The following is a 26057-nucleotide window of genomic DNA, read 5'->3' as shown; positions in this document are numbered from 1 at the left end:
TATTGTTGTTTTTATTTTAAGTGGAGCCATGAAAAATGAGAATTGCCTCAGGAATGCCAAGTTTGTTTCCATGGAGACCACATCCATAAAACTAGTCAAGATGACTACAGCCCGTGCCGACTGGAGTCAATGAGGTACTTTTCCCACTACATTGACTACAAAGTCTTTGAAGATCTGGAAAGATTCACCAAAAACCAAACTAGTTTTTTAGTGACCAAATAAACAGCAATGTTCAGATCAATTACTTATTTATGTTTGAAATAAAACTGAATGTATTCTTGTATTAATATCACTCTATAACCATAATACGTTACATAGTCTAACTGCTAATCTTGGCTGTCTTTTCAAACTAAAATGGTCCCGACGTCCTCTACAGTGGACATACTGTAACATTTAAAAATAAAATAAAATTTAAAAAGTCTAAATTGCAAGATGTTTTTTTTAACCCTAAATAGGTAGGAAATAAAAAATAAAGAAGAATGGAAAACGTTTTTTTCCCTCAGTTCCCACTTCGGATATTTGTATTCCATTTATTATTATATGTATTCTATTTTATATTTATTTTATTATGTAGAAACTGTCACAAAACCCAATCAACTACTGAACAAATAGAGTATTCTGATTTCTATTTATTCTTGATTTTGATCTTATTATGAAAGTAGCATAAATAATAGAAACATATGTATCAATGAATGGATGAATACATAAATCAATAAAGAAAATAATTCTCTACAACTTGAACCCATTTACTGTCACCATGCAACTCCATTCACTTCTTCACGTTGGAACAATATTTAACAATACTTTACAATATTTGTGCTTTACTCAATACAATGATCTTCTCCCCTTTACAGAGTATCAGCACAGAACCGGAACTCACTTCTCGCGCGCTCTGACACGTCAGCTGTAGGTGCCGGACGCAGTTAGTTGTTGCACGCGCCTCGTTTCCTGGTTCCTCGGTGTTGATATTCGCCGATGTAAACTGTTCAAAGTCAAACGGTAGTATTTTCCTTGGGTTTTATCACCGTTATTAATTTGTCATCCTGTTTGCGAAAGAATATTTAACGAATAAAATCCACTTCCGGTTGATTTCACCTGTAATCCAGCCGCTTGTGTTCAGTATGGGTGATTTAGCATGCTGTTATCACCAGGTATGCATGAAATCATCAGCAATCTTGTTTAAATTAATTTTTCTATCTGCTTGCATGTCCTTTCTATGCCTTCATATTTGCTGTAATTAATCTAATGGAGAATATGTGTTGTATTGTTTCCTAATTTAATTGCATGTTGTCATTTAGTTGTGTTCTATACCGTTACACCTGCGGATTTAACAGGCGTTAACCATTAAATGATTTACATAATTATTCTTAATTTAATTTCTCTTTATGGTGTCAGCGAGCCAAGCAATTCATGTGGAAACATTACATTAGGACTTATTACACAATGTGGTCAGACAGTTTGTCTAGTTCACTTGTACTATAATAATATAAATTGTACTTAAATAGTACCTAGTATACATTGAGTGCTGTTCAACTTGCTGAAAATCAAATCAATTAAAACACACCAGAAAAATGCAAGTACTGCTATTTAAGACCAAGCAATTAAAGGAATAACAGAAACCCATTAAACACAACAACAAAATACTGAAACAAAAGGTTAGTGTAAGAATGATAAGAAGGAAGAGACAGTTAGTTCATTTAACAAAAGTCAATTTTCATTTAAATATGTTCACAAAGCCTGCATCTCTTATAACCTTTGGTAGGGATTTACATAGCTTAGTAATAACTAAGTAATAAAGAAAACATCTTTACGTGGGAGAGTTCATACAAACAAAAAAAAACTGAATTATTAAGCTCATAAATACAAAGCTATAGCTGTAATGAGCATTTTCTTTTAATTGAGAATATCCTGGATCTTTTGTGAGTCCTTGGAAGAGTCACCTTTCACCCGAATAATCACTAAATAATTAATTATTCTCTGTATTTGCCCTTTCCTCTTGCCATGTGCACTGTGCTAAGCAGTATATAATATATTAGTCTGCTGGTCTTCATTCCAGAAACTCAATTTTCACCAAAACTCAAGTTTTCACCAAAACTCAAGTTTTCTTGCAATTATTTATATGTAGTCAAGCACTCAATGTAGCTCAATGCATGTTTCCACTTATCCAGTTTGCTGTTTGCTGTCATTAGACAAACCTGTGTATTCAATACGGTATTGCATATTGTTTTCGTCTTTGTATCTTTGCTTGTCTGTCTGGGAGGTTCTGTGGTTTTGTCATGATGACAGTGCAAAAAAAACGAGATTCAAAGGTTGATTTATGGTAGCTTTAAAAACGTGTAGTGAAATATCGTTCAGTTTAGATGTTTGAGTATCTTATTTTCATCTATTTAAAAAAAAAAAAGTATGATATTCTATGAAAACATTTTTTATTATATTATTTCTATATTATTGTATTTCTATATTATTTAAAGCAACTTTGAGCACCGGGAAAGCATTTTTTTTATTATTGGTATTATTATAATGATCTTTATTCTGCAGATTTCCTGAGGGCACAGCGGGTTTGATGCCCACTGCTCCAAGATGGAGAACTCTGATTTTATGACACACAAGAACGGGCGCCAGAGGAAGGTGGCGGGGGTCGCCCTCTCCTCTGACAGCATGACGGACATGGACAGGGTAGAGATGAGCTCTCCTGATCCGGAGTTAGAGGAGGAAGCGGAGGGTCTCATCAGAGGGTCTGACTCTGAGGACAGGAGGCACAGGGTCCGGCCTGCTGGGGTCCGTGGAGAGTTGGGGAACGTTTTGCTCCTTCTGTTCCTGTACGTGCTGCAGGGGATTCCTCTGGGCCTGGCGGGGAGCATCCCTCTGATTTTACAGAGTAAGAGCGTCAGCTACAAGGACCAGGCCTTCTTCAGCTTTGTCTTCTGGCCATTTAGTCTCAAGCTCCTCTGGGCGCCGCTGGTGGACGCGCTCTACTTCAGCAGGTTTGGTAGAAGGTAAGAATGACGTGTTCATGCTGCTGTTTTCATCTGTGTGGATTTGCCGCCCCTCTTTCGTACATCGCGTATGTTTTTTCTGCAGAAAGTCATGGCTGGTTCCAACACAGTACCTGCTGGGCCTCTTCATGCTCTACCTCTCTGTGACGGTCAATTCCCTGCTGCAGAGTGAGGGAGGACCAAAAGTGGTAACGCTCACAGCTGTCTTCTTCATGCTTGCCTTCCTGGCAGCCACACAGGTAGGAAATCACTGTGACATGATCCTACATGCTGGAGGATAAATACATTCAAGTTGATGGTTTCTCTTTGACTGTTAAACACCTGAACTTTTGAAAGAACATCCATAACATTCATCTGTTTGCAACTTATATATATATCAACATTCCAATTACTTGTATATAGACTACTCTGCACTTTCTATTATATTCAATTTTATTTACAACTTTCATTGTCATAACTACACTGTAGCGATGTACACATGACAATAAAAGCCTTGAATCTTGCCTCCATTTGCTGTATCGTCTCGGCCTCTCAGGACATCGCTGTGGACGGCTGGGCCCTAACTATGTTGTCCCGGGAGAATGTGGGCTATGCTTCGACATGCAACTCTGTGGGCCAGACAGCTGGATACTTCTTAGGGAATGTGCTCTTTCTGGCTCTGGAGTCTGCAGACTTCTGCAACAAATACCTCAGAACACAGCCCCAGGACACAGGCATCGTGACCCTGTCAGGTATCACATATCCCTGACATAAACTTACCAGAAACATATTCACTTTTTGACCCTTGCATTGGGATTTGAGTTGAATGAAGTCTCTAATGCTGTCTTTCTTCTGTGCAGACTTCTTGTTTTTCTGGGGGATAGTGTTCCTGGTTTCCACGACGTTGGTAGCCATCATGAAAAAGGAAAACGAGCAGGGCAAAGGGAAGAAGAAAGTCCAAGAGGAGACACAGGGCGTCATGGCAACCTACAAGCTGCTGTTCAACATCATCAAGATGCCCACCGTCTTCACCTTCTGTGCCTTGCTTCTCACTGCCAAAGTACTTCACCATCACTTGGTTTATCTTTTTGAAATATGACTTTGAGAGTGTTGCCTGTTCTTACCGTGAACATATGTTGTGATTAACAGATTTCTCTGTGTTTCAGATAGGTTTCTCTGCAGCGGATGCAGTCACAGGTCTGAAGCTGGTGGAGGCTGGAGTCCCTAAGGAGCAGCTGGCCCTGCTGGCAGTGCCCATGGTGCCTCTGCAGATCCTGCTCCCTGTGATCATCAGTAAATACACCGCGGGGCCCCGACCCCTGGATGTCTTCTACAAGGCCTTTCCTTTTAGGTACACACACACCCATGCACTAGCATTAAATAAAATAACAAATAACAGAGTGCTGCTGTTTGTTTCCTTGTATCTTCTCTTAGTACTTTTTCTTGATTATGTTGCAGATGGATCTGCTGTGATGCACATTTCAGACTTGCTCTGACATAAAGTATTATCGTGTCATATCGTATAGTTTTGTGCTTGCAGGTTGCTCATAGGACTGGGGTACGCTCTGCTGGTGTGGTTGACCCCCAGTTTAAAACAAGATGGGGGGTTCCCTGTTTACTACTACGGCATAGTGCTGATTAGCTACGCATTGCATCAGGTTTGTTTTTCTGTTGCTTTTTGAATATGTTGTTTTTCTTCCTTTTTCAAATGATGGCTTAGTGTTTGGGTCACTATTCTAGGATTGTCAGCAACACTAATGGCGCATTTCCACTGCAGGGCCTAGCATGGCTTAGTACGGTATAGTTAGGCCTTGGTAGGCCAGGCTCACTTTATGCTGCGTTTCCATTACAGTTTAGGAACTGGGGTAGTAACTATAGTAACGCAGTGTAGGCGGAGCCGTGACGTCATCTTCAATGCGTAACACAAAACCAACATCAGCCGTTAGCTGTTAGCCCTCAGAGCTCACAGCTCCTCATGTCTGTTCAGAAACTAGACAGAAGTTAAACAAGTCCAAACCACAGACTGTCTGTGTCATGGTGAATACAGTCAATGGTTTATTTATGTCTGTAGGCCGTTGCTGTGAGTGTGGACGGTCGGAGCATATACTGCGTTAGCTTAGCCGATCTCCATTCAGACTTGTCAAAGCATTAATTCATGGTTTTTACTAACCGGTATCAGTATGTTTTTACTTCGGCATCATTTTGAAACGTGTTACAATTAAATCACGGTCAAATATGTTCATCTTGTTGTAGTTGCCAGCGATTCTCTCACTAGTTTAGCATACTCAGCCCGGTTGTTGGCCTGGAAAGAACCTCGATTTTGGAGAGCCAGAAAACTGAAAAAGTACCCGCTAGCCGGAACTACCCCTAGTGGAAACGCAACCAAAAACTGCGCTCCGCGCTGTAGTGGAAATGCACTATAAGACATTGACAGTTTGCTTCTAAAAAAGGCCTCAGGACCCTCTGCACATTTCTACTTAACATTATATTAGGGGGACCAGGTGTTCGTTTTGTGCAGGGCTGCATAGCAAATAGACACCATTCCCCAAATCTGATCGACAGTGGCCCTTGTAAAAGGTGTCAGTATGGCCTGTTTGGTTTGCTTCAGTGAACACACAGTTTGAGAGCTGATGAGAACAAGCAAATCTTGTTTATTACTTTTGATGCAAACAAACTTAACTTTGACAACTGCATTGTTTGTTGGAAAAAAGATCCATTCAAACCAAATATATTTAAGTCCTTTACCTGCATCCTGTGTGCAACCAGATCAACCAATAGTTAAGCGTTCTTATTCATTTCTATATGTTAATGATTTCAATGAGAACGTTTATTTTCATGGTTGGTTAGACAAATCTGAACAGTTGGATTCAAAACTAGGTTTTTGTTCTCGGTTTCAATTCTTGTTTTTCAGCCAGGTCTTTTTTTTTACTTTCAAATCCTATTCTTTTGTTCATAGTTCATGATTAAATATGAAAGACACGTGCAAAAAAATATAAGATATTATGTTTTTATTTCATTTTAACCAATTGTATTTAATTGTATTATATTTGTAACTCCTGTGTTATGCCTGTAAATATGCTGCTATGACCTCTTTCTTCCCGATTTGGGGATTAACAAATTACATATAATGTTATTTAATCCACATTTGTGCATCGTCATTGCGAGCTTGGATGTCATGTCTCATATTTCAAGTTAAAAAAGGTAAAAAACATGATTTGCACTATCTCTATACACTTTAGTTTGTTTAATTTCCACAACATGTCACTGTGTAACAGAAAAACGTTTTAAATGTTTCTTTTTCTTTTTTTTCTTAAATGTTTCTTTTCAATGGATTATTAAAACTATTCATCAGAGATAGGGATTTAGTAATAGAGTAATTGACTAAATATATATTCTGTTTCTGGCCCTTGTATTTGAGCTGTCAGGCTGAAAGGTGTTGCCATGGTTAGTCCGAAAATCAGCTTTAACAGATGTTTCCCATGTTGCCCCCCAGGTGACGCTGTACAGCATGTACGTGGCCTGCATGGCCTTCCATGCCAAAGTGAGCGACCCCCTCATCGGGGGGACCTACATGACGCTGCTGAACACCGTCACCAACCTGGGGGGGAACTGGCCCTCCACCTTGGCTCTGTGGATGGTGGACCCCCTCACCTCTAAGGAGTGTCAGGGGGCGACGGGGCAGAGCTGTGGCTCTCCGGAGGAGGCGGGGGTGAGTGAAAGAGGGGGAGGGGGGAGGGAGGGAGGTCAAACTGCAGTGGTGTTGTTACCTGTATTCCTTGGCCTTTTTCCCTCCAGTAGATCTGCCCAGTTGGGCTGCGTTGCTGAAACACGTGCATGAAGATCCTGGAAGGGCCCCCTTTAATCCCTTAAGCGGCCCTATGGGGCTTACACAATTCCTCCACTGACCCAAATACACCACAGAAAGACGGCTTTAAAGCTGTCAAACCCATAAGATTTATTACAAAGACGCATATAAACAATATACATCCTAGGCTGAGAGGCAGAAACAACAGGGTTGCTAACAAATGATGGAAAATGAAGCTTCCTTACTTCAGTGATAAACATCGCAGGGTTAAGAAAAGGTGTGAAGAAGAATTCCCCAGGACTCTCTTTGTGATGAGACGGGAGGATGTCACTGAGTCTCCTGTAGGGACACTACAATTCTCCGTACAGCGTATCAGGCCCTTGGTGGATTTCATTTCGGCCCGCAGGATCATTTCTAATTACTATTAGATCTGGCCCGCCGGTATATTGCACACACACCTTCACTCCATCCTGAGGGTCTCCTCAGCTCAGAGCCTGAGCCCAAAGATGAGATGCCAAGTATCTGCTTGAACTAGCATCACAGAGCAGCAAGCTGAGTTTAATGGATGTTTCCTTCTGCTTTCTCTCACGACAACAGGGCATGTTTGGTTTTTCTTTGAGGGAAATAGTTTTGTTGAAGTTGTTGTTTGCCTGTGGGAAAATGTAATCATAAGAAATGACTCCGGAAAAGCTGCAGATAGAGCCATAAGAAATGAATGTAACCGATTATTTAATGTTTAATGTTGTTTTTATAGGCAATTATTTAAGCTTTGTTAGTTCCAGGTTTAATATGTGCAATAAGTTCATTTCAATACGTTCTGCAATAAACATTGAACCAGTCCGGCCCTCGACTAGTACCAATTTTTAAATGTTGGCCCACTGTGTATTTGAGTTTGACACCCCTGATAGAGAATTCAAACAGCTCTTATCATGGCTGACACTTAGAGATATCCGGGTCATTTTTACTAAGTTAGGAACCTTCCTGAGAGAAATGTACAATTCGAAGCAACCTAGCAGTCCCCACTCGGCATGCTCCTTGTTGCAGGAATGAAAAACACCAGAACACATACAGGTGTATTTAGTTAGACTTTACTAATTGACTCCTTTGTCCCTGTTTGTCCTTCCAGCTGTGCGTTAAGGAGGGCGGCGCCTGTGTGACTACACTGGACGGTTACTACGTGGAGTCGGTGGTGTGTGTGGTGATCGGTCTCGTCTGGTGGGTGTGGTTAGGGAAGAAGATGAGGCGGCTGCAGGAGCAGAGCCCCGCTGCGTGGAGGTGCACATCCAGCCACTGATGACACTCCTCCTCAGGACTTCTGACTCTTTCTTTGTTGCTCAGCGTAACGATGGACATGTTGTTTCACTCCGGTCCATCCTGTTTACTCCCTGCTCCAGCTGTTCACAAATCACTCTCAAACTGTGTCACCTTGACCTGCATAACTCTGATGAAAGACGTAAAAGTCCTTCTCATCATTACGATATCCCGGAGAACTGAAACTACGAGCTAGCTAAAACGTTTTATTTTGTATCCTGAAACTTTACTTTGCTGCTTCAGACAGCCTTACCAAACGAGATCTGAGTCAAAGAGTGTGCTCAAATATATTTCTGGGTTTGTTTTTATCTTGGATTTTATCTTTTAGCTTGGATGGCCAGTGTGTGGCTAGAAATGTTAGCAAAACAAATAATTTTGAGCCCCTCCACAAAAAGTAAATTAGTAAACCCAGCACTTCAGAGTCTTGTTCCCGGCAAGTCAGCATTTCATCTGTATTACAGCGATACTAAAGGGAACAGACGGCGAAACATACACATGTACTTCTTCGAATGAACTAAGCACTTGTGTTAAAATCCTTTCTCTAATATCTGATGCTGGTAAATCCAAGTAATTGAAACCCAGAATGAAGACTATCTATCATTGCTGTTTGACTCAGATCTAAACCAATGTCGTTGTTATTTTAGGATTATTTTAAATATATATTTTCCTCTGGAGTGATGTGTGCCTTGTTTACTGTTTCAAAGCCGGTTGATTCATGAAGGCAGGGGATATTACCTTTTGAAGTTGATGAACATGTAACACTGTAGTCTGTCGTAGATTACATAAAACATAGCTGCTATCGTTCTTTAATTTTTATATACTTTAGGAAAGGACGCTCAGCACACATTCCTCATGAATACAAAATGAGCTGTCCAAAATATGAAATGTTTAAGACATTTTTTTTTTTGATCAAATTAATTTTCTGCGCAACATGTGATTTTTTTTTTCTGACTTTTTTTTCTTCAAAATTCGGACTTTAATCTCAGACCTTGAGAAAACATTCACTTTCGGTCAGATCTCAAAAAAGAATTTCACATGTGGCCCTAATCCTCTTCCGTAGCTTTCCCTATTACAGGACCAATTCAAATCCTTGGAGCAATATTTGACAGTGCAGCTTGAAACTTTTTTACTATCATTTTTTTTTTTAAGTTGTAAGAAAAAAACAGACATATTTGTCTCTAAATGTTTTTTTAAGCCGATTAGGTTTCGCAGCATTTTCAAGTTTTATAGATGCATTCATTTTGAGACAGATTGTATGTGAATATGCTGTACACTAACTATCAATTTACAGATTAGTCCTAATTCAGTCAACTGTAACGTTTAACAGTTTGGATCAAGCGTTTCTTGTGGCACATCCCATCTGAAGGGGACGTTAACCCCAGCCTGAGAAGTGTGTAAATAAATACATCGATATGTCTTGCTCCAAAAACAATTCATCCCTCAGACCAGCAGCCTCCGTGAGAAAGCAAACGCCATTAAAGTCTTGCCTGTACATAGAAGTGAATGTTACAGTATTTCTCTAAACCCAGCATTTAAATACAAAATGTAAGGACACAATCAGGGCTCAGTGTAAGGATGCGTTTAACTTTTACATCGTTGTGTATCTGATTAACCATGCCGACTTTGTGACGTTTTGAAGGTCAAACCTTTCTAGATTATGACGGTAGAAAATGTTTTTTTAAACATGTTTGGCATGATACTACTCTGAAATGCACAGAAGTCATCTGTTTATTTAACTTCAGACTGCAAGCCTTTCCTTTAAAGTTATTTGATTTGTTTTTGTACCAGCACATCAATGTTTCATTATTATTCATGAGAGCCTTTTTGCCATTACTGGGCATTACATTTGTTCTATGATTTTAGATAGACTGTGTGACATTTTTATAATATCAATGTTTCAGATCAGTAACTTTAATCTGCTGAATTGGCTTTAAAGGTGGTGATAAATATTTCAGCTGCATACAATTTGCTTTTAATTTCTCACTTACCTCATCCCACTTAAATTGATGAGATGTTTGCTGTCTCGTTATGATTTTATAGATGTTTTTATTTGCCCATCTTTTCAGATCCCCGATCATATAATAGAAATTCATTGAACAGGGTGACCGTATAGAGACATTGAAATATGCTATCAGCAGCGATCTTTAATGCTCTGATGATGAATGCAATGAAAAAAACTCTTGTATACAAATAAAAATCCACTTGTGAGGTTTCTGCATACAAAAAAAAGGACACGATCCATTCTGAATTTTTTTACATTTTATTATAATTGTACTTGCTTTTTGGGATTTCCAAAATGTCCCTCCTTAACAAGTGAACGCTGATGGAACAGGCTGTGTATTATACCCCCGAGTGTTTGGAGCATTGAACCCGATAACTGCTGCTCGGCGTCCAGATCAACTGGAGCCATGCGTCTCTTCGGGGGTCCGATGATCGTCTCGGGAAGCAGCACCGAGATCAGCTTTGGGTTAACAGGTGGACTTTATTCTGCTGATACATCCCACAGTGTAGCAGATTACTGAAGAATTCCCACATCAAATAAATCCTCCACAACACCAACGCTGAATAAAACGTTTAATTTAGGCTCTGATTGATGTATAGCACTGTTAATGCATCCTTTTTGTAAAACATGGTAAGACATAAAGCTATATTCGTCAACAACCGGAACCTTTTATTTGTCCGCCGCTCATAATGATTCTTTGATCTTTTTTTTTTTTTCCTAAGAAATCATATCATTTTATTGAGAGCCAGGAAGCAAGAAGAATAAGAAGTGTCAACGTCTCCCGATGGAAGCAGATCCCTCACCGGCATTCATTGAAATAGCACTCAGCACTTTGGACGTGGTCTAGTAAAGACTTAGGAGGAAATTGCTTGCATACTTTGATTTATTTCCTCAAGAGTTTCCAGTCCTACGAGTCCAGGTCAGAGGGTGAGGAGACGAGGTGGAGACGTGGTGATGTCGCTGCAGCCCCACGCACACACTCCCCACTGTGACAGTATATGGAGTGTGTGTATTTGGATTGTATTTGTCTCTAGCATCCATGTGTTTTTTTGCTTTAAAAAATATCAACAAAAGAAGAAGAAAAAAAAAGAGTCACCAATAAACTCTCCTAAAGAGGCGCGGCGGGTCATAGGTTCATACGAAGATGGTCGGGGCGTTTTGCCACCACGGGGTAGGCCTGCTGCTTCATCTGACCCAGGTGGACCCCCGTGGGCTGGCGGATGGGGAGGGGGGCCGAGGCCTCGGAGTTGGAGGTCACGTCCATCTGCTCCGGGGTGGACAGCTCCATGGCCTGGTCCTGAGGGGACTGCATGACACTCGGACCCCTGCTGGTGAGGATGGGGTTTCGGGCCCAGCACTCCTCCCCGGAGAACTTCACCGGGCTGAGAGGAAAAGGAGAGACAGAGGTCATTGGAGGTCAACATGGAGCCAACGTCAAAGATTGAAGACCCCACACAAGTCCTCTCTTCTGTATGTACAGGGTATATGCAGGAATCCTGAAGTAAAACCTTTTAAGACCTTTTTTAAGACCCTTCCCATACATTTTAAGACCTCATCGCCACTTTGAGTTTTAACCGGTTTCCTTGGCGACACACTTTACCTCACATTGACTATATACAGTATTGATTGTCCTTCCTCCTTATCTTCCAACCATTTGGACGCTAACTTGCATTTCCCCATAACGATGTTGTTTAACAACCGGCGTAAACGGACCATCGCGCGCTATCAAGCAGTGAGCGTGCAATGTCCTGTTCAGATGACGTCAAACCCAACGGGATGCCATAAATAAACTACACAGAATCACACTACACACCTACGCAATGATTACATTCAGGCAGACTGTAGAATACAACGTCTTTGGACCATTTACATACTTATTGAAAACAAGATACAAAATGTAATACCTTGGAAAATGCTGTTTAATACTTTTTAATAGCCTTAACCCCGGGACACCCTGATTGAAGGACTTAAAAGGACTAGAAGGACTGAAGAGCTTTTTGAACATTAAAGCCTGGAGACATATCACACAGTAGAGACACTGAATACACATATGAACCTTCAAATGAGCATCATAGTGCCACTTGAAGAGATATTGCTAAATGTAATGTGTTTGCTAAACTATTTTTATTTAAGAACCAGACTCAGCAAATGAGATTTAAGGAGAACTGCATTTGATCTATTAGTCTGCACGATAAAGACATGACAACATGTACAATGAAATGTTCATGGATTTATTAACATGCCATGAAACATGTAAAAGAGGAAATGTCCCCTGTGGTGATATGGGGTTTACCAATGAAGTCATTTTTTCCAGCAGACACACAGACGTACCTGAGAGGAGTTCTCGGGCTGCCCACGATCCGTCGGGGTGAGCGGACTTTTGGCTCAAATGAAAACCTTTCTTTGATGTTATCCAGGACTGACGGAGCGACGTATGTGAAGCCCTGCAGAAAGAAAAGAGACCAGAGACACACTCAGTTACACCTAGTGCTGTGTACCTGGACTCACATTCAGGTTCAGGTCCGGACTCAAGTCCAGAGGTTCAGGTTCAGGTCCGGACTTATAAGTCCGGACTTGTGTCAAGTTGTGTGAGTAACTAAAGTGAACTTATTTTTAGCTAATTATCAATTGAAAATAAACTCATAATCAACTCAAATTCAAACTCGTCAGGTTTATTGTGCCCCCTTCCAACTTGTGTCTACACCATGTCTTTTGTAGAAGTCTACATGTGTTACTAACTACACAACACAACTACATACATAGTGATGTACATACAAGACTCAATATGCAAGAGTACAAGTCTATGTGTTCTTGTTCAAGAACAACAGCATATTGACATTGTCTGGGTGAAGTGTTGCTCTTTCGGCAGACACTATATCACCATACATACAAAGGAGTTAGCTTAGCTACACTACCAAATATGGCAACCAGCGTCCCACGCTGTCAGTGTCCACTATGTCTAAGCCAGCTTCCCTTGACGTCACACAGATCTCGCGAGCAGTTGCGATATTTTGCGAGACTTCGTGAGTTCTTTAATGGCCGCCATATCAGAAGCCAAAACAATGTTTTTCGTCTTTTCTCAGCGCAAACTTCTCGATCTATGGAAGGTTTTAGATGGTTTAGAACAAAAAGGAGAATATACGTAAGTACCGGTTCCCGACGTTCCGGTTTTAACCGGACTTGAACCGAAACTTTTTACAAGTCCAGTACCGGTTCGGCGTACCGGTACGCAGCACTAGTTACACCTCACACAGAAAGACATGCATCGACTTTAAGATCTGATATCAACTCCACAGGACTGCTTTTAATTCTTATGATGTATGCTGCTCTGTGATGCCCGGCCAGAATCTAATACATGAGCAAGAGCAATTAACTTATGAGCAAGACGCTGCCTAACGACAAGCCTTTTCAAAGAACAACCTGTTTACTGTGCACACTTGTGGTGTCTTGTTTGACATTTAGTATAATGTTAGAAACCGTTCTCACTGGGATCCAGAGACAAACAAAGAGGAATGGAGTCGGAGGATTACCAGGAAGGCTTGGTTTGCGCTCTCGCTGAGGGTGGAGTCGTCCGGGCTGTCCACCGGAGTCTGACTGGTGAACTTGGAGTCGAACTGACTCACGTCTTCAGCTGATTGCTGCAAGGACAGAAGAGGAACACAGGTGAGGAGGTGTGGTAAGAGGATGGGATTTTAAACTTTGCAGACCATTTACCTGTGTAACACTACAGGAGAGGGGAAACCCCCGAAAGCATAAAAGGGCCTCTTTAAATTGGACTTCACATAAACAGGCTTCCTTCACCTGTTCCAAAGTTAAACTCAGGCTCAGTTTGAAGTATAATTGGAAGCTTTTGCAGGCCCTTACCACTCATATAGAGTTCTTCAGTTCTTCCTCACATTATATAAGATGGTATTGTGCTTTAACCAACCAAAATAGGTTTGAGAAATCATTCTTCAAAAAGGGTGAACACATTAAAAGCAACATCCCATTTCAAAATGTGTCTTCAATCACTTTTCAAACCTTGAAAACGTCACATTACATTTCAAGTATTTCCTGCACCCGTACAAACACTTCTACACTTTAGTTATGAGTAGATATTCCAACTAACAACATGACAGTCGGAAACAAGAGAATGCTTGGTTTCAACTTCTGAAACAGGTAGTTGAATCTGGGCTGGATTTAAATCCCATCAAGAAAAAAAACTCCAGCTACTTAAGAAGCTTTAGTGGAGAGTTTACAGAGATCTGATTTCTGCATCTAACATTCTCGAATGTCCCACAGCCAAACTACCAGTAATACTGAAGTGTCCGATTCAGGATTCCTTGTGACCCGATACTCACCAGGAAAGGTTTGAAGGGTGGCTCCACTTTCCGAGCCAGCAGATCCTCCCAGTTAATGTGTCTGAAGAAGGGATGAGCCTGAGGGACAGCAGAGACACAGAGAGGGGCATTAAACATTCTGAGCTGCCATGAATACAACTACAGATCTCTAAGGGTCTCTGGGTTTTTACCTGCACTTCTGTGGCGTCTCCTGCGCCCGCTCCCAGCCGCGATGAGGCGTTTCTCTTCAACAACTGTGCAACCACGAGTCAAAGGTCAAAAATAATGCTTACACAACAACAGCTACACACTCAGGATAGGCGTTAAACAAACAGGAAGTACCCGCTTCAGGAGATCTCTGGCTTCTTGTGTGAGGTAGGGCGGGAGGCTGAGCTTACACTTCAGGATCTTGTCGATGGTCTTTTTCCGGTTTTCCCCCGTGAAGGGAGGCTGCAGGGGAAAGAGAGAGGAAGGGGTTACTCCCAACACTCCCAGATAACGACAGAGAGGGATGAAATCATCTGTTAATGTTGTAGAAGATGCACTGACCGCTCCTGTGAGCATGTCGTACATCAGAGCGCCGAGGCTCCACCAGTCCACCGCTCTGTTGTGTCCGCTTCTCATCAGGATCTCCGGGGCCCTGCAGCGATCACAGAGCAGTTGTTATTGATTAATGAATGTGAATGAGTCAACAGTGAGCATGATAAGAGGAAAGGAAGTGTTCAAGTGAGCAAGGAAGTATTATGTGTATGCAGGTGCCTGAAAGCGTGGATGTGAGAGGGGAAATGAGAGAGCGCCGCTCACATGTATTCGATGGTGCCGCAGAACGTGTGTGTGACTGTGCCGTCGTGAATGGACTCTTTACACAGCCCGAAGTCGGTCAGCTTGACATGACCTGGAAGAAAAAACAAACACAATCAGATACAAGTATTCAAAATTATTTGTGGCCAATAAACAAGAACACGTGGGATTATCTGTTTTCTCACACACCGTGGTTGTTGAGCATGATGTTCTCAGGCTTCAGGTCTCTGTAGATGATGCCCTTCTGGTGCAGGTGACCCATCGCCATGGAGATCTCCGCCAGGTAGAAGCTACAGAGGGAGACAAAGAAAAACACGTTTGATATCGCTGATCAAAAAAACATGATAAATAGATCTTTAAGTGAGTTTCAGCTGTTTGATATCGATATATCATGATATTAAATAATTCAATAAATATAGGAGACATTTTGAAAAAATATTTGTTTGTGAATGTAATATTTAGCCACAAAAAAAATCGAATTATTGTTTCCAAACTCAGTTTTTATTTTATATTTATTTTAACACTTTTACTTTAGCACTTATACTTTTTATATTTATATTTTATTTTATATTATCACATGTTTCACCCTCTGTCTGAAACCAGAGCCCAGTCTGCTCTGATTGGTTAGCTGGCCGGCTGTTGTGATTGGTCAACCACTTAGAGATCTACCACCCCTAAGCCTATCACGTATGATGTGTTGGAACGATAGCCAATAGAAGCACACATTTTACAAAGTGATGTCACTATTATCCTGAAGTAAACGAAGGAGTCCAATGGAGGCGTTTCAGGCAGTGGAAAAAGGCATAATAAGACCTCTTTAACATACACCAAACACAATAGATGATTATTTCTCATGATGACATGGTTATAGTCTGATATTAAACTACCAACACTCACCAGGCTGTGTCCTCCATGAAGATGCCCTCCCTCTCCAGCTGCATGAACAGTTCTCCTCCTGAACACATTTTTATACTGTTAATGAAACACACGCCCTCTCTAACGGTACGTCCACACAGCAGCTTTGAAAAAATCTTGAAAATCTTGGAGCTGGGCGTGTCTGAGAGCTTGGGGATTTTTCGCGAGCAACGCGACCAACAACCAATCACATGAATCTCCCGCCCCCGGCATACAAAGCAAAAAACCCCGGGGATTTTATGCGAGCAATGTATATATATATATATATATGTCACTGCCACTGTCTCTGCCACCTCCCTCCATGCCTGGTTCCTCTGGTTTGTATCCCGGTAAATAGTTCTGGTCGTAAAAAACCGGGTGATTTGCGACCGTAATTTCTCGTTTGGATATGGATATTATATGAGGAAATGAACTGCGGTCTGGCTCTCCCAGCTTGGACGCGGTTTGATTGGCTACTATGGCTAGCGCTTGTACTGTCAGATTTGCATAAACGGGATTTGATTGGCTGACGCTTCCAGCTCAGCTTCAAAAGTTGAACATTGCTCAACTTTTGAATCCTGAAAATCCTGTAAATCCTGTAAATCTTCGCTTCGCTTCCCCACAATGCAGTTCAGCGAAAAGCGAGGCAAAGTGACCTCACTCCCATTCAAAGTCAATGGGCAGAGAAGCATTGGAAGATTTTTTTTAAGCTGCTGTGTGGACGTACCGTAAAGGTCAGGGTGTGCAGCTGACCCTCACAGTCACTGCTGACACGTGGTGTGTATGTGCATGTCTGGTACTGACCACTCAGGTACTCCAGGATGAGGTACAGCTTCCCCCCCGTCTGGAAGGCGTAGATGAGATCCACGATGAAGGGGTGCTTCACCTCCTCCAGGATGTTCCTCTCTGCCTTGGTGTGGGCCGTGTCTTTGGCGTTGCGAACGATCATAGCCTGGAGGAAAAGATCCACGTCAGTCAGGAGGCAGAGAGAGGGGCTCCAGTCCTGTGGTATTCTATATTAGATTGTTTTATTGTTATCGAGTCTCTTTGCTTCTTAATGACTGTTTTGAAATGTAAATGTTTAATGTGTTCCAGTCGCATTATATCTTAATGCTTTTTATGTTTTTCTGTAAAGCACTCTGAATTGCCTTGTGTTGAAGTGTGCTTGCCTTCCTTGAGACACTGGGTATGTTTAGATGGAAAACACAGATGTGAAAAACTCCAGACAACAACATGTTCCTGTCAACAGGTTGTGTATCACTGCCTTATTAGTCACTTCCTTGTTTGTCCTGCATGACTAATAGAAAGAAAGTGATGCAACTACATATCAAAACATCTGAAAGGCTGCCATTTAGGTGACTAACAAAATGGTTGCCGTTTGATTAATTTAAGAATAAAATGTACTTTGTGTTCGTGCACAAAAACTAGTTTGTAGGTTAAAGGGGCTCATTCTCAGGTTCATATTAGTCTTTAGTGTCTCTCCTGTGACATGTCTCCATGCTTTAATGTTCAAAAGGCTCTTTATTTGTCTCATACCGCCTCTGTGCTGCAGCACCTCTTTTCACCCTCTGTCTGAAACCAGAGCCCAGTCTGCTCTGATTGGTTAGCTGGCCGGCTCTGTTGTGATTGGTCAACTGCTTAGAGATGTCCCGCCCCTTAGCCTATCATGTACAATGTGTTGGAGCGCTAGCCAAAAGAAGCGCGAGTATTACATAGTGATGTGATTATGTTCTGGAAGTAATCAAAGGAGTCCAATGGAGGCGTTTCAGGCACCAAGCGCCTCGTTAAGGAAAACATCCGCTTTGGGTTATGTAAAGTTAAACCAAGAAATGCTCTCAGTTTCACTCTCATGTGTGTGTTGTGTAGACTGAGAAACTGAGAATGAACCCTTGAACAATGTCCCTGAGATACAGTACTGTATCTCTTATTTCATTCTGATTTAATTTAATTTATTAAATAAGGCAAACAATAGCCGCGTTCACACCGGAGTACTTTTCCCCGTACTTTCCCCCTTTAGTTCTGTTAGTACCCCTTATGTTGCGTTCAGATCCAAAAAGAGTACTTCGTGCCGGGAACTTTTACCCCCAATTTTAGTGCCTGCTAGAGAGGTGGTACTATCCTGGGGGGAAAAACTGCCCCAGTTCTGATTGGCTGGGCGAATTGCAAACCACGCCCCGTAAAACTCTGAAAAGTTTTGTGAAGCCGCCATTGTGTTTGTGGCCTTAGCATTATTAGCATTAGCCCTGCGCACCAACGGAGAGAGAATAACTCTCCGTTGGGAGCGGTGGAGATGAGGAGGTGTCGGCGTTCTGGCGATTTACTCGGAAGGCTTCAGTAGGGACTCTGGGAGTCCCAGCAGCTTCTACTGAAGCCAGTCCCTAACTCCGGGGACTTCAGGCCGGGACTTCGGGTGGCAGTATACGCCGTGAAGTTGTTTGCAGCCTGCCAGTAAACCCAAAGCAGAAGAAGACGAAGTGACGTCAGTGACTGCAAAGTACGCGGCGTGAACGCGGCTATTGCATCTTTTTAACTGTTTCTTCTAGTTCTTTAGCTCTGACAATGACCGCAGTGCATATTTATTACCCACTTAAGCTTTCAAATTCTCTGGAGAATAATAATGTCTATATACTGAGCACAATCAGTGTCTCCTGTGCCCTGTACTACAAAGCCAGTTCAACAGACCCTGGATATGTTTGAGTTATGGCTTAACTAACCCTAACAAACGAGATCTCGCTAAGCGGTCTAACTCGGTAAATCAACCCAGGGTTTCTCTGTCCGGCTATTACCACGTTCACGTGAAAGGGGCGGAGTTAGCAACATTTGACCAATCACAAACAGAGACAAGCGTACTGACAGCGCAGTGTCATACTTCCTGAATGAAAAGTAAACTATAATATTAGGCAAATATGAAGAAGTTAAACTTTAAACATCCATGACTTAAACCAGGAATGGGAAAATGGCGGCCCGGGGGCCGCAGATTAATTTAGAAACAACGTAATTAATTTTTTTTTTTTAAATGTTTTAACTTGTAGTACTGATACCGTCCACTAGACTCCTACTTACGTTTCGGGCTGCGTACATGATTTCGTTCGGCAGCCAAATACCGCAAAAATAATTTGTGACACGTTGTGTCTTGTGTTTGTGTCCCGGGGAAACACACAAGAAACACCGGCTGTTGTTATTCCTGCTGTGACGTTAAGTTGCCGCTTGTAATTATGCTTAAAAGTTGAAGTTTAATATTCTAAAAACCAAGACTTTATTTGACCCTGCCGTGTTATCTATGATTACTATACGCTTTTCATTCATAATTTCAGCAGGAGGGAGGGGGAGCGGCGCTGAGGAACAGCAGAGTGCGGGTTGACAGGTGCCTTAGGTTCAAGTTAGACAACTAATGTCTGGGTTAGTGTTCATGACTTCATGTCATCTTAATGGTTCATCTTAATGCACACGCATTTTCCGTGCTTTCCAATAGTTTAAAATAGTTTTATTCCACTGTTAAATAACCTGTTCAATACAAACATGCCACTTGTACAAATTAAATAACATTTCTGTGAACTGATATTTGTTTAGTGAGCTTATTATAGGATGTTCCCTGAAAGATTGTAAAATGTCAATGAAGATGCCAGACTTAGTATATTTGTTAATAATTACATACAATACATGGAATTTGTGTGTGTGTGTTCCAAGTGAATCTGCGGCCCCCTGGTGGCCAGTACATACATTATGTGGCCCCCACCACCATCCAAGTTGCCCATCCCTGACTTAAACAGATCAACCAGGATAAAAGCAACATAGCTGCAGCTGCAAGGTGAATACAGAACAGCTGGTAAAAAACTACAGAGTGTTTGAATGCGTACATTAACAGGTTTATGATATCACTGCCCCGTCTAAGACACGAGTGGATCTGACTTTAATTACATGTGACTCGAATGTTGTCAACTTAATGTGTTGCTTAAAATAATACTTCTGCATACAGTATGTAACACTGTAAGTGTTGCACGACCAGATACGGCTCAAGAAGCTGTCAGATAAGGAAATATATGATACATTATGATCTGATATGATGTGAACGATAATGGGACACATCAACGTCTGCACTCACAGTGCCGCGGTCTGTACATAATGTTACTTTGATCCGGTTGATTATGTTAATTTGTGGCAGATATTTAATTAAGCTTTCTTAACGCTAATGTTATAATTGTCAGATTGCTCTGAAGATGGGAGGTGATATTCTATTAATTGTCATGTTGACACAGTGATGACTCAGTGATTTTTGCCGGACCTCTTTCCTGCAGCGGCAGTTTAAACTGTATTCCCAATATGAGTTGATAACTTTAAACTCCGCACACTGAGCTCTGATTGGTCAGCAGGCGGTGCTTTCACTGCTCCGGAGCAGGTTTGGTGTTCAGCATAAGTTACCATGGAGATCTACCCCGGTAAGAGGAGAACCAGCGTCGTAGGACCGGAAACCCAGAGTTAACCCTAAAGTTACCTCGCTAAGCGAAAATCCTGCTTCGTAGTACAGGACACAGCTCTCCACCCTCCTGTTTATGTTTGCTAACCACTTCTGTCAGAAAGCTGAAGAGCTGCCCATCAGAAACCGTGTTGTCTCAGCTCTGAGCGTCAGCAACAGCTGGAGCTCAAACTGAGGCTGGGAGAAGCTCTTTGATTTTAAGGATGCAGTACAAGCTTGTTGACAAAGAAGCCTTGAATTTTTGTATCAATTCCTTTCTTTGTTAATTACGGATGACTAATCTGAATTCTAATCCCCTTCTCATTTTCAAACTGGGCTTTTATTTAATTAGTAGACTATCAAAAATTGTCAGAAGTAACTAAATGTCATCCAATTACTGCTTTACTCACTATGGGCCACTCATGCCCCTTTCACACAAAGGCGTTTTCAGCTCCGGCTCGGAGCTAGAGCCTGAAAAGTACAGTTTTTTCCTGTTCACACCACAGCGGCGCCGCCTCTTAGCTCCGGAATCCGGTTCACTTCCAGCTCCAAAAAATTGTCGGTCTAGAGGCAAGAGCTTCGGAGCTAAGAGGCGGCGTCGCTTACGTCTCTCTTACGTCGAGGCGTGCAGGAAACTAAACCCACCTCCCCTGAACATGGGTCGACTGAAGAGTCTCGTCATGCCTGCCAAGCAGTAGTGCTTATAAACACACTTTATAAAGTCAGGCAACACTAACCAGGCTTCGTGTGGTTCTGTTTATTTGTACCTTACTTTGACCATCCGTTCACTGCTATTGATCATTGTGGAGAGAGGCAGACGTTTTGTTTTGTATTATAGCAGCTATCGGATGGAATCATGGGAGGCGTGTGGCGCAGTGGATAGAGCCTTGGTATGGGGATCAGAGGGTCACAGGTTCAAACCCCACTGCTTTCAGCATGTCGTTGTGTCCCTGGGCCAGACACTTCACCCCGAATTGCTCCTGTGAGGATTGTCCACAGCATTGAGTATGTAAGTTGCTTTGGATAAAAGCGTCTAACAAATAACATGTAATGGAATCAATACACGGGCCGCACAGGTTGTCGTGTCCGACTATCACAACTAGAATCATAATAAAAATAAGCCGGTAAAATGTGCCTGTAGAAAACGGTTTATGCCACGATAGGATAGCAAGTAGTCAGTTTAGCTTCGGTTGCTATGCTAACATCACCCATTTTATACCAGAGAAACTTTCATAACAGCGTTGTGATGCCAAACAGCGTAAATTCAGACTGACACACATTCACTTAAGGGGAACTGGGGATATGTATCAGCTGCTTGTGTGACAGTCGGACAGTGAATACTTTAGAGCGGCCGCTGCAGTGTGAGCTAACAGGAGAATAAACTCCCGAGGAAGAGCAGCCAGCACTGCAGCGGTCGGTAAATGCCGCTGAAACACATTAATAATAAACAATGAACCACGGCACTCTGGAGAAAAGCATAAGGTTGGAGAAGTCGTTATTTAATTTAATCTGGCTTCGTGTGATTAAAAGCAACACGATCATCGACCCGACGCAGTCCCCCATTGTTGTTGTTGCGAGCACCGTAACGCCGTTGGGGAGCAAATCAGCGATGTAAACGGTGACGTCATGACGCAGCAGCGGCTGCACCACTCGGTCTCTGGGCGGTGTGAACAGAGCGGGAGCAGAAAAGGGAAACCGGAGCTGAACCAGAAAAGCTCTAGCTCGGAGCTAGAAAGGGAAAAGCGCTCGTGTGAAAGCCGCATCAAAGCTATGTTGTATAAATGTGTATCAACCTCACACACAGAGCAAGGAGTCAAATTCTCATTTAGGAGTAAAGTAAATTAGATTGAGATATATCATTCAGCAGTTTCTCTCAGTTAGTAGTTTCAATGTGCATTCAAAACCATAATGACACGTGTATTACAGGCTAGTTTTGCTCATTAAGACTGCACATATATTTTACCTCAGCATAAATGTTACAATTCATATGCTAGCGTATTCTTTCATTTTGAGGTGCAATAACACAGCAGTAATAGATGTTACATCCTACATCCTGGTGTTGTAGCTAAAGGTATCTTGTTTCTTATTTACGTACATTATTATTATAACATTTGATTGGTGGGTGATCTTAGACACATTTTGCTCCAATTTGATCATGTATTTATTATTATTATTATTATATCTTTATTGAACAAGCACCATGCATGCATACAAATACATAAATCTCGAAAAGAGAAAAGAGGATGAATGCCAGATTGTAGGTAACAGCTAATCTATGTTATTCTAATTGCTGAACATGGTTTATGTTCAGCTGCTGGAGTGTTTTGTTTCACTGTCTGAGACACCATTGATGTGTCACTGTCTACCTGCAGGAAACCTGGAAAAGCCCTGATGAGTTCCTCTGTGGATAATAATTAAAGTGCATTTACTCCTATGTCTTAATGACTTCTTCCTCTCATGAGCTCTGCCCCTGAAGCTACAGGCCTTTATCAAAGTGTTGCAATTCAAAAACGCCTTGTTGAAATCTGGCACGCGTTCAGCGAGTCACCGGGGTCATTCATCAGCAGTGTGAGTATCAGGCAGAGTGTTTAAAGTGCCAATGCTGCAGCAGCGCGGCACGTGGCAACCGCCCAGCAAGCAGTGAAATCTAAACCCCTCCACCGGATTCAAGGGCGGCCAATATTTGCAGACAGAAGCACCATAATGTTTATTTGTAGAAAAACAAGCATGCAATTACGTTTGACAGGACACACACTGGGAAGTGATTAGAAGTGATTTAAGCGGAAAAAAATACCTTTTTTAAAACTTTCATGGCAAATATTTTGCCCGATGCAGCTCCGACGACTTTTCGGACTTGAAAAACCTGCATAAAAGAGGAAGTGATGTTTAAAGCAATCATTAGAGGGGAAGAAGGCAAAGTGTGGAACAGTAGAGGTGTGTGTGTTAAAGGTCCCATGTCATGCTTTTCCGGTTATCACCCGTCCCCTTGTTTGTTATGTAGCTTTTTCTGCATGTAAACGGTCTGCAGAGTCACAAACCCTCAAAGTACACCCTGTAGCGAGTAAAGCTCTAACACAGAACAGACCTGTCTATGCTGCCCCAAAACGCCTCGTTGGACATTTCTCTTTTTCCATTTTTTACTTCTTGGGTATGGTGACGTATTTCGGGTATAGTGACGTTACGTCCGCGGAGCCGTTACGTTTGGACCAACCCGCAGACTACCTCATACACACTCTGCGGGACGTTGCGAGGCTCGCTGCTGCTAGGAGCGGGACACTGAGAGCTGGCTCACTGGTGTGGGGTCGGCGAGACAGCGAGACACCGCGGAACTCAGCCTGGGCACACACACAAACTCCCAGCCAGGCTGCGGGTGTGTGTGCCAAGGCTGGGTTTCACTGTCTCGCAGACGGCCACTGGGCTCACAGGGAGGGGGGGGCAGGAGCTCCAACAAACCGTTTAGGACAGAGAGTGAATACACATACTATACAGAGATGCTGTATGAGAAACCAATGTGAGTTTGGAAAATTGCACAATATAAATGTATTTTAGTAGACCTCAACAATGGAATTATGATCAGTAGAAATGGCCATGACATGGGACCTTTAATTGTAGTTTCTCATGTGCCATCTTAAGGCTTGCCCCTCTCGAGTACTGCATGTACCTTTCCATATCCGCCTTTCCCCAGGACCCTCAGCAGCTCGAAGCACTCCGGTCGGATGTTCTCCGTCCCCTGGTTCACGTTGTCCTCCGATATCTCAATCTTCTCACAGTCGTCCATGTTGCTGCACAGACACAGGATTTAATGCATTGTGCTCTTGTCAAAAAGAAAAATAATGTGTGAACACAAGCACAGAAGGCTAACTCGAGTACTCACAACTCAAATCCAGTGCACTGATCCATGATATCACTGATTTCAACCTGGAAGAAAATAGGAAACACATTATAAACACAAGTCATTAAGCTTTTATGTTTCATAATAATTCTCTGCTCCAGTTTTTCTCTTCACTATATTCAGTCTAATATTTAATATTCCATCCGTCACATACTTATGTTAATATAATACCTTGCTTTATATCTTGTTATTGTTCATTTGTAAATTCAACATGTATATTTACTACTTTATTGTACAATGCCATGTATGTGATGCTGCTGAAACACAAACATGTTCTTATAAGTGCTAACTGCTGTAAAACATTTTGACCACTCTGTAGGAGCTTTGGATCTCAAGGACATTTTCCATTTCTTTCTTGTGTTTGAAAGACATTGTGAGTTCAATACTATGATAATAAAGCATTCATAATACATGTCATCCTTTACAAATCAATAGCTATAATGAGGATAATGACTCGGCAAGCCTATTTGAATGGTAATCTTCATGTTCCAGCTTCTCCTGTTTTAGGATTTGCTGCTTTTCCTAACACTGTACTCTTACTCTAAAGGGAGCATTTTGGGGGTTTTGGTCAACCAACCAAGAGAAGACATGAGAAGGTGAAGAAGATACCACTTCATAGGCCAGACCACTGATCGGTTATAAGAGGAGTTCATGTTCAGATTTAAAATCAGGGAAATAATCTAAAAGTTGCCTCCCAACTTGTATTATATTCTATGGTACAACATTCATACTGTCTGCCCGTTTACAAAGGTTTCATCTTAGACACTGATCTGACAAACAAGAGCTGCTCTGTTGTAATAGTCGCCCAATCAGTGCTGTATGTGTATTAGGTCAACGTTTTTTATCCTAAAGAATAAAGAAATGTACATGTGTATATGTGTGTATGTGTGTGCAGTTGAGGGTTAACTGTTTTCTATTCAAAGTCTATAATCTATAACAGCCAGTGATGATGGGTTTGCTGTACTTGTATGATAATAGCATAAAGCAGTATTTACACTATAATTCATAAATATAATTTAGATCAATTGTTTTTGACTTATTTCCAGTTGAAAGCCGAGTCTTCAGTACTGCTGTGTTGCTGGATTTCACACTGAATGTGAACAGAAACACAGCAGCTTTAAGTCCACACAGTCCCACTCTGTTGCAGCCTTGCCAAAATAAACTGTTGCACACTGAGCCACATTTATCACTGCAGCACCTTTGGCCAAGTAAGGCTCTGTTTGCACAACTCCAACTTGACAGCAACGCTTTCTGACCCGGGATAGCCTGAACAATACATGCATTTCACCACTAGCTGACCTTACATGTAATATAAAATCAGAAAAAAAGTGACAGCTCTGTCATGATCGCTGTCGGGTTGAAAAGGCCCGAGCCCCGGCTGCAGGAGCAGGCCTGCGGTGGCTGGCCGGCTAGCATGCTAACAGCTACATGCTAACAGCTACAGCTAGCTAGCTGCTCTGCGTGAAGAGTTTCTGTGTGACAAGTCCCCGCAGACACGCTCAACATCCCCCATTAAAGTACCTCCTCAACCTCATCGTCGGAGACATTTTCCTCCGGCTGGTCCAGATCAATGTCAAACATTCCGGCCATGGCAGCGCTTCGCTC

The 26057-nt window shown here is 42.0% G+C and overlaps 2 protein-coding genes across 4 annotated transcripts; one reads left to right on the top strand and one right to left on the bottom strand.

The window, feature by feature from the left end:
- Nucleotides 1-877: 877 nt before the first annotated feature.
- Nucleotides 878-11140, top strand: slc33a1 (solute carrier family 33 member 1). 2 transcript variants are annotated; one of them, XM_079679265.1, is made up of 9 exons: nt 878-999; nt 2539-2996; nt 3082-3235; nt 3532-3727; nt 3836-4035; nt 4142-4326; nt 4516-4633; nt 6469-6684; nt 7907-11140. In XM_079679265.1, exons 2-9 carry the CDS (start codon nt 2581-2583, stop codon nt 8072-8074), a joined length of 1653 nt encoding a protein of 550 aa, XP_079535391.1. In that variant the 5' UTR covers nt 878-999; nt 2539-2580; the 3' UTR covers nt 8075-11140. The 2 variants fall into 2 exon arrangements, with proteins under 2 accessions (XP_079535391.1, XP_079535392.1); XM_079679266.1 differs by having other exon boundaries at nt 933-1151.
- rps6kb1b (ribosomal protein S6 kinase b, polypeptide 1b) lies at nt 10753-26057 on the bottom strand. Of its 2 annotated transcripts, XM_079679278.1 has the most exons (15): nt 25974-26057; nt 24435-24478; nt 24222-24342; nt 23355-23423; nt 16912-17059; nt 16111-16168; nt 15403-15503; nt 15217-15307; nt 14962-15052; nt 14755-14862; nt 14604-14666; nt 14434-14511; nt 13624-13731; nt 12425-12537; nt 10753-11475 (listed from the first exon to the last, which is right to left on the bottom strand). In XM_079679278.1, exons 1-15 carry the CDS (start codon nt 26040-26042, stop codon nt 11220-11222), a joined length of 1518 nt encoding a protein of 505 aa, XP_079535404.1. In that variant the 5' UTR covers nt 26043-26057; the 3' UTR covers nt 10753-11219. The 2 variants fall into 2 exon arrangements, with proteins under 2 accessions (XP_079535404.1, XP_079535403.1); XM_079679277.1 differs by lacking the exons at nt 24222-24342; nt 24435-24478; nt 25974-26057 and adding an exon at nt 23646-23832.

Source organism: Notothenia rossii (genome assembly GCF_949606895.1).
Source record: "Notothenia rossii genome assembly, chromosome: 4".
Lineage (NCBI taxonomy): Eukaryota > Metazoa > Chordata > Actinopteri > Perciformes > Nototheniidae > Notothenia > Notothenia rossii.
The sequence above is the reverse complement of the archived record's forward strand: the minus strand, read 5'-3'. Positions and strand labels throughout refer to the sequence as shown.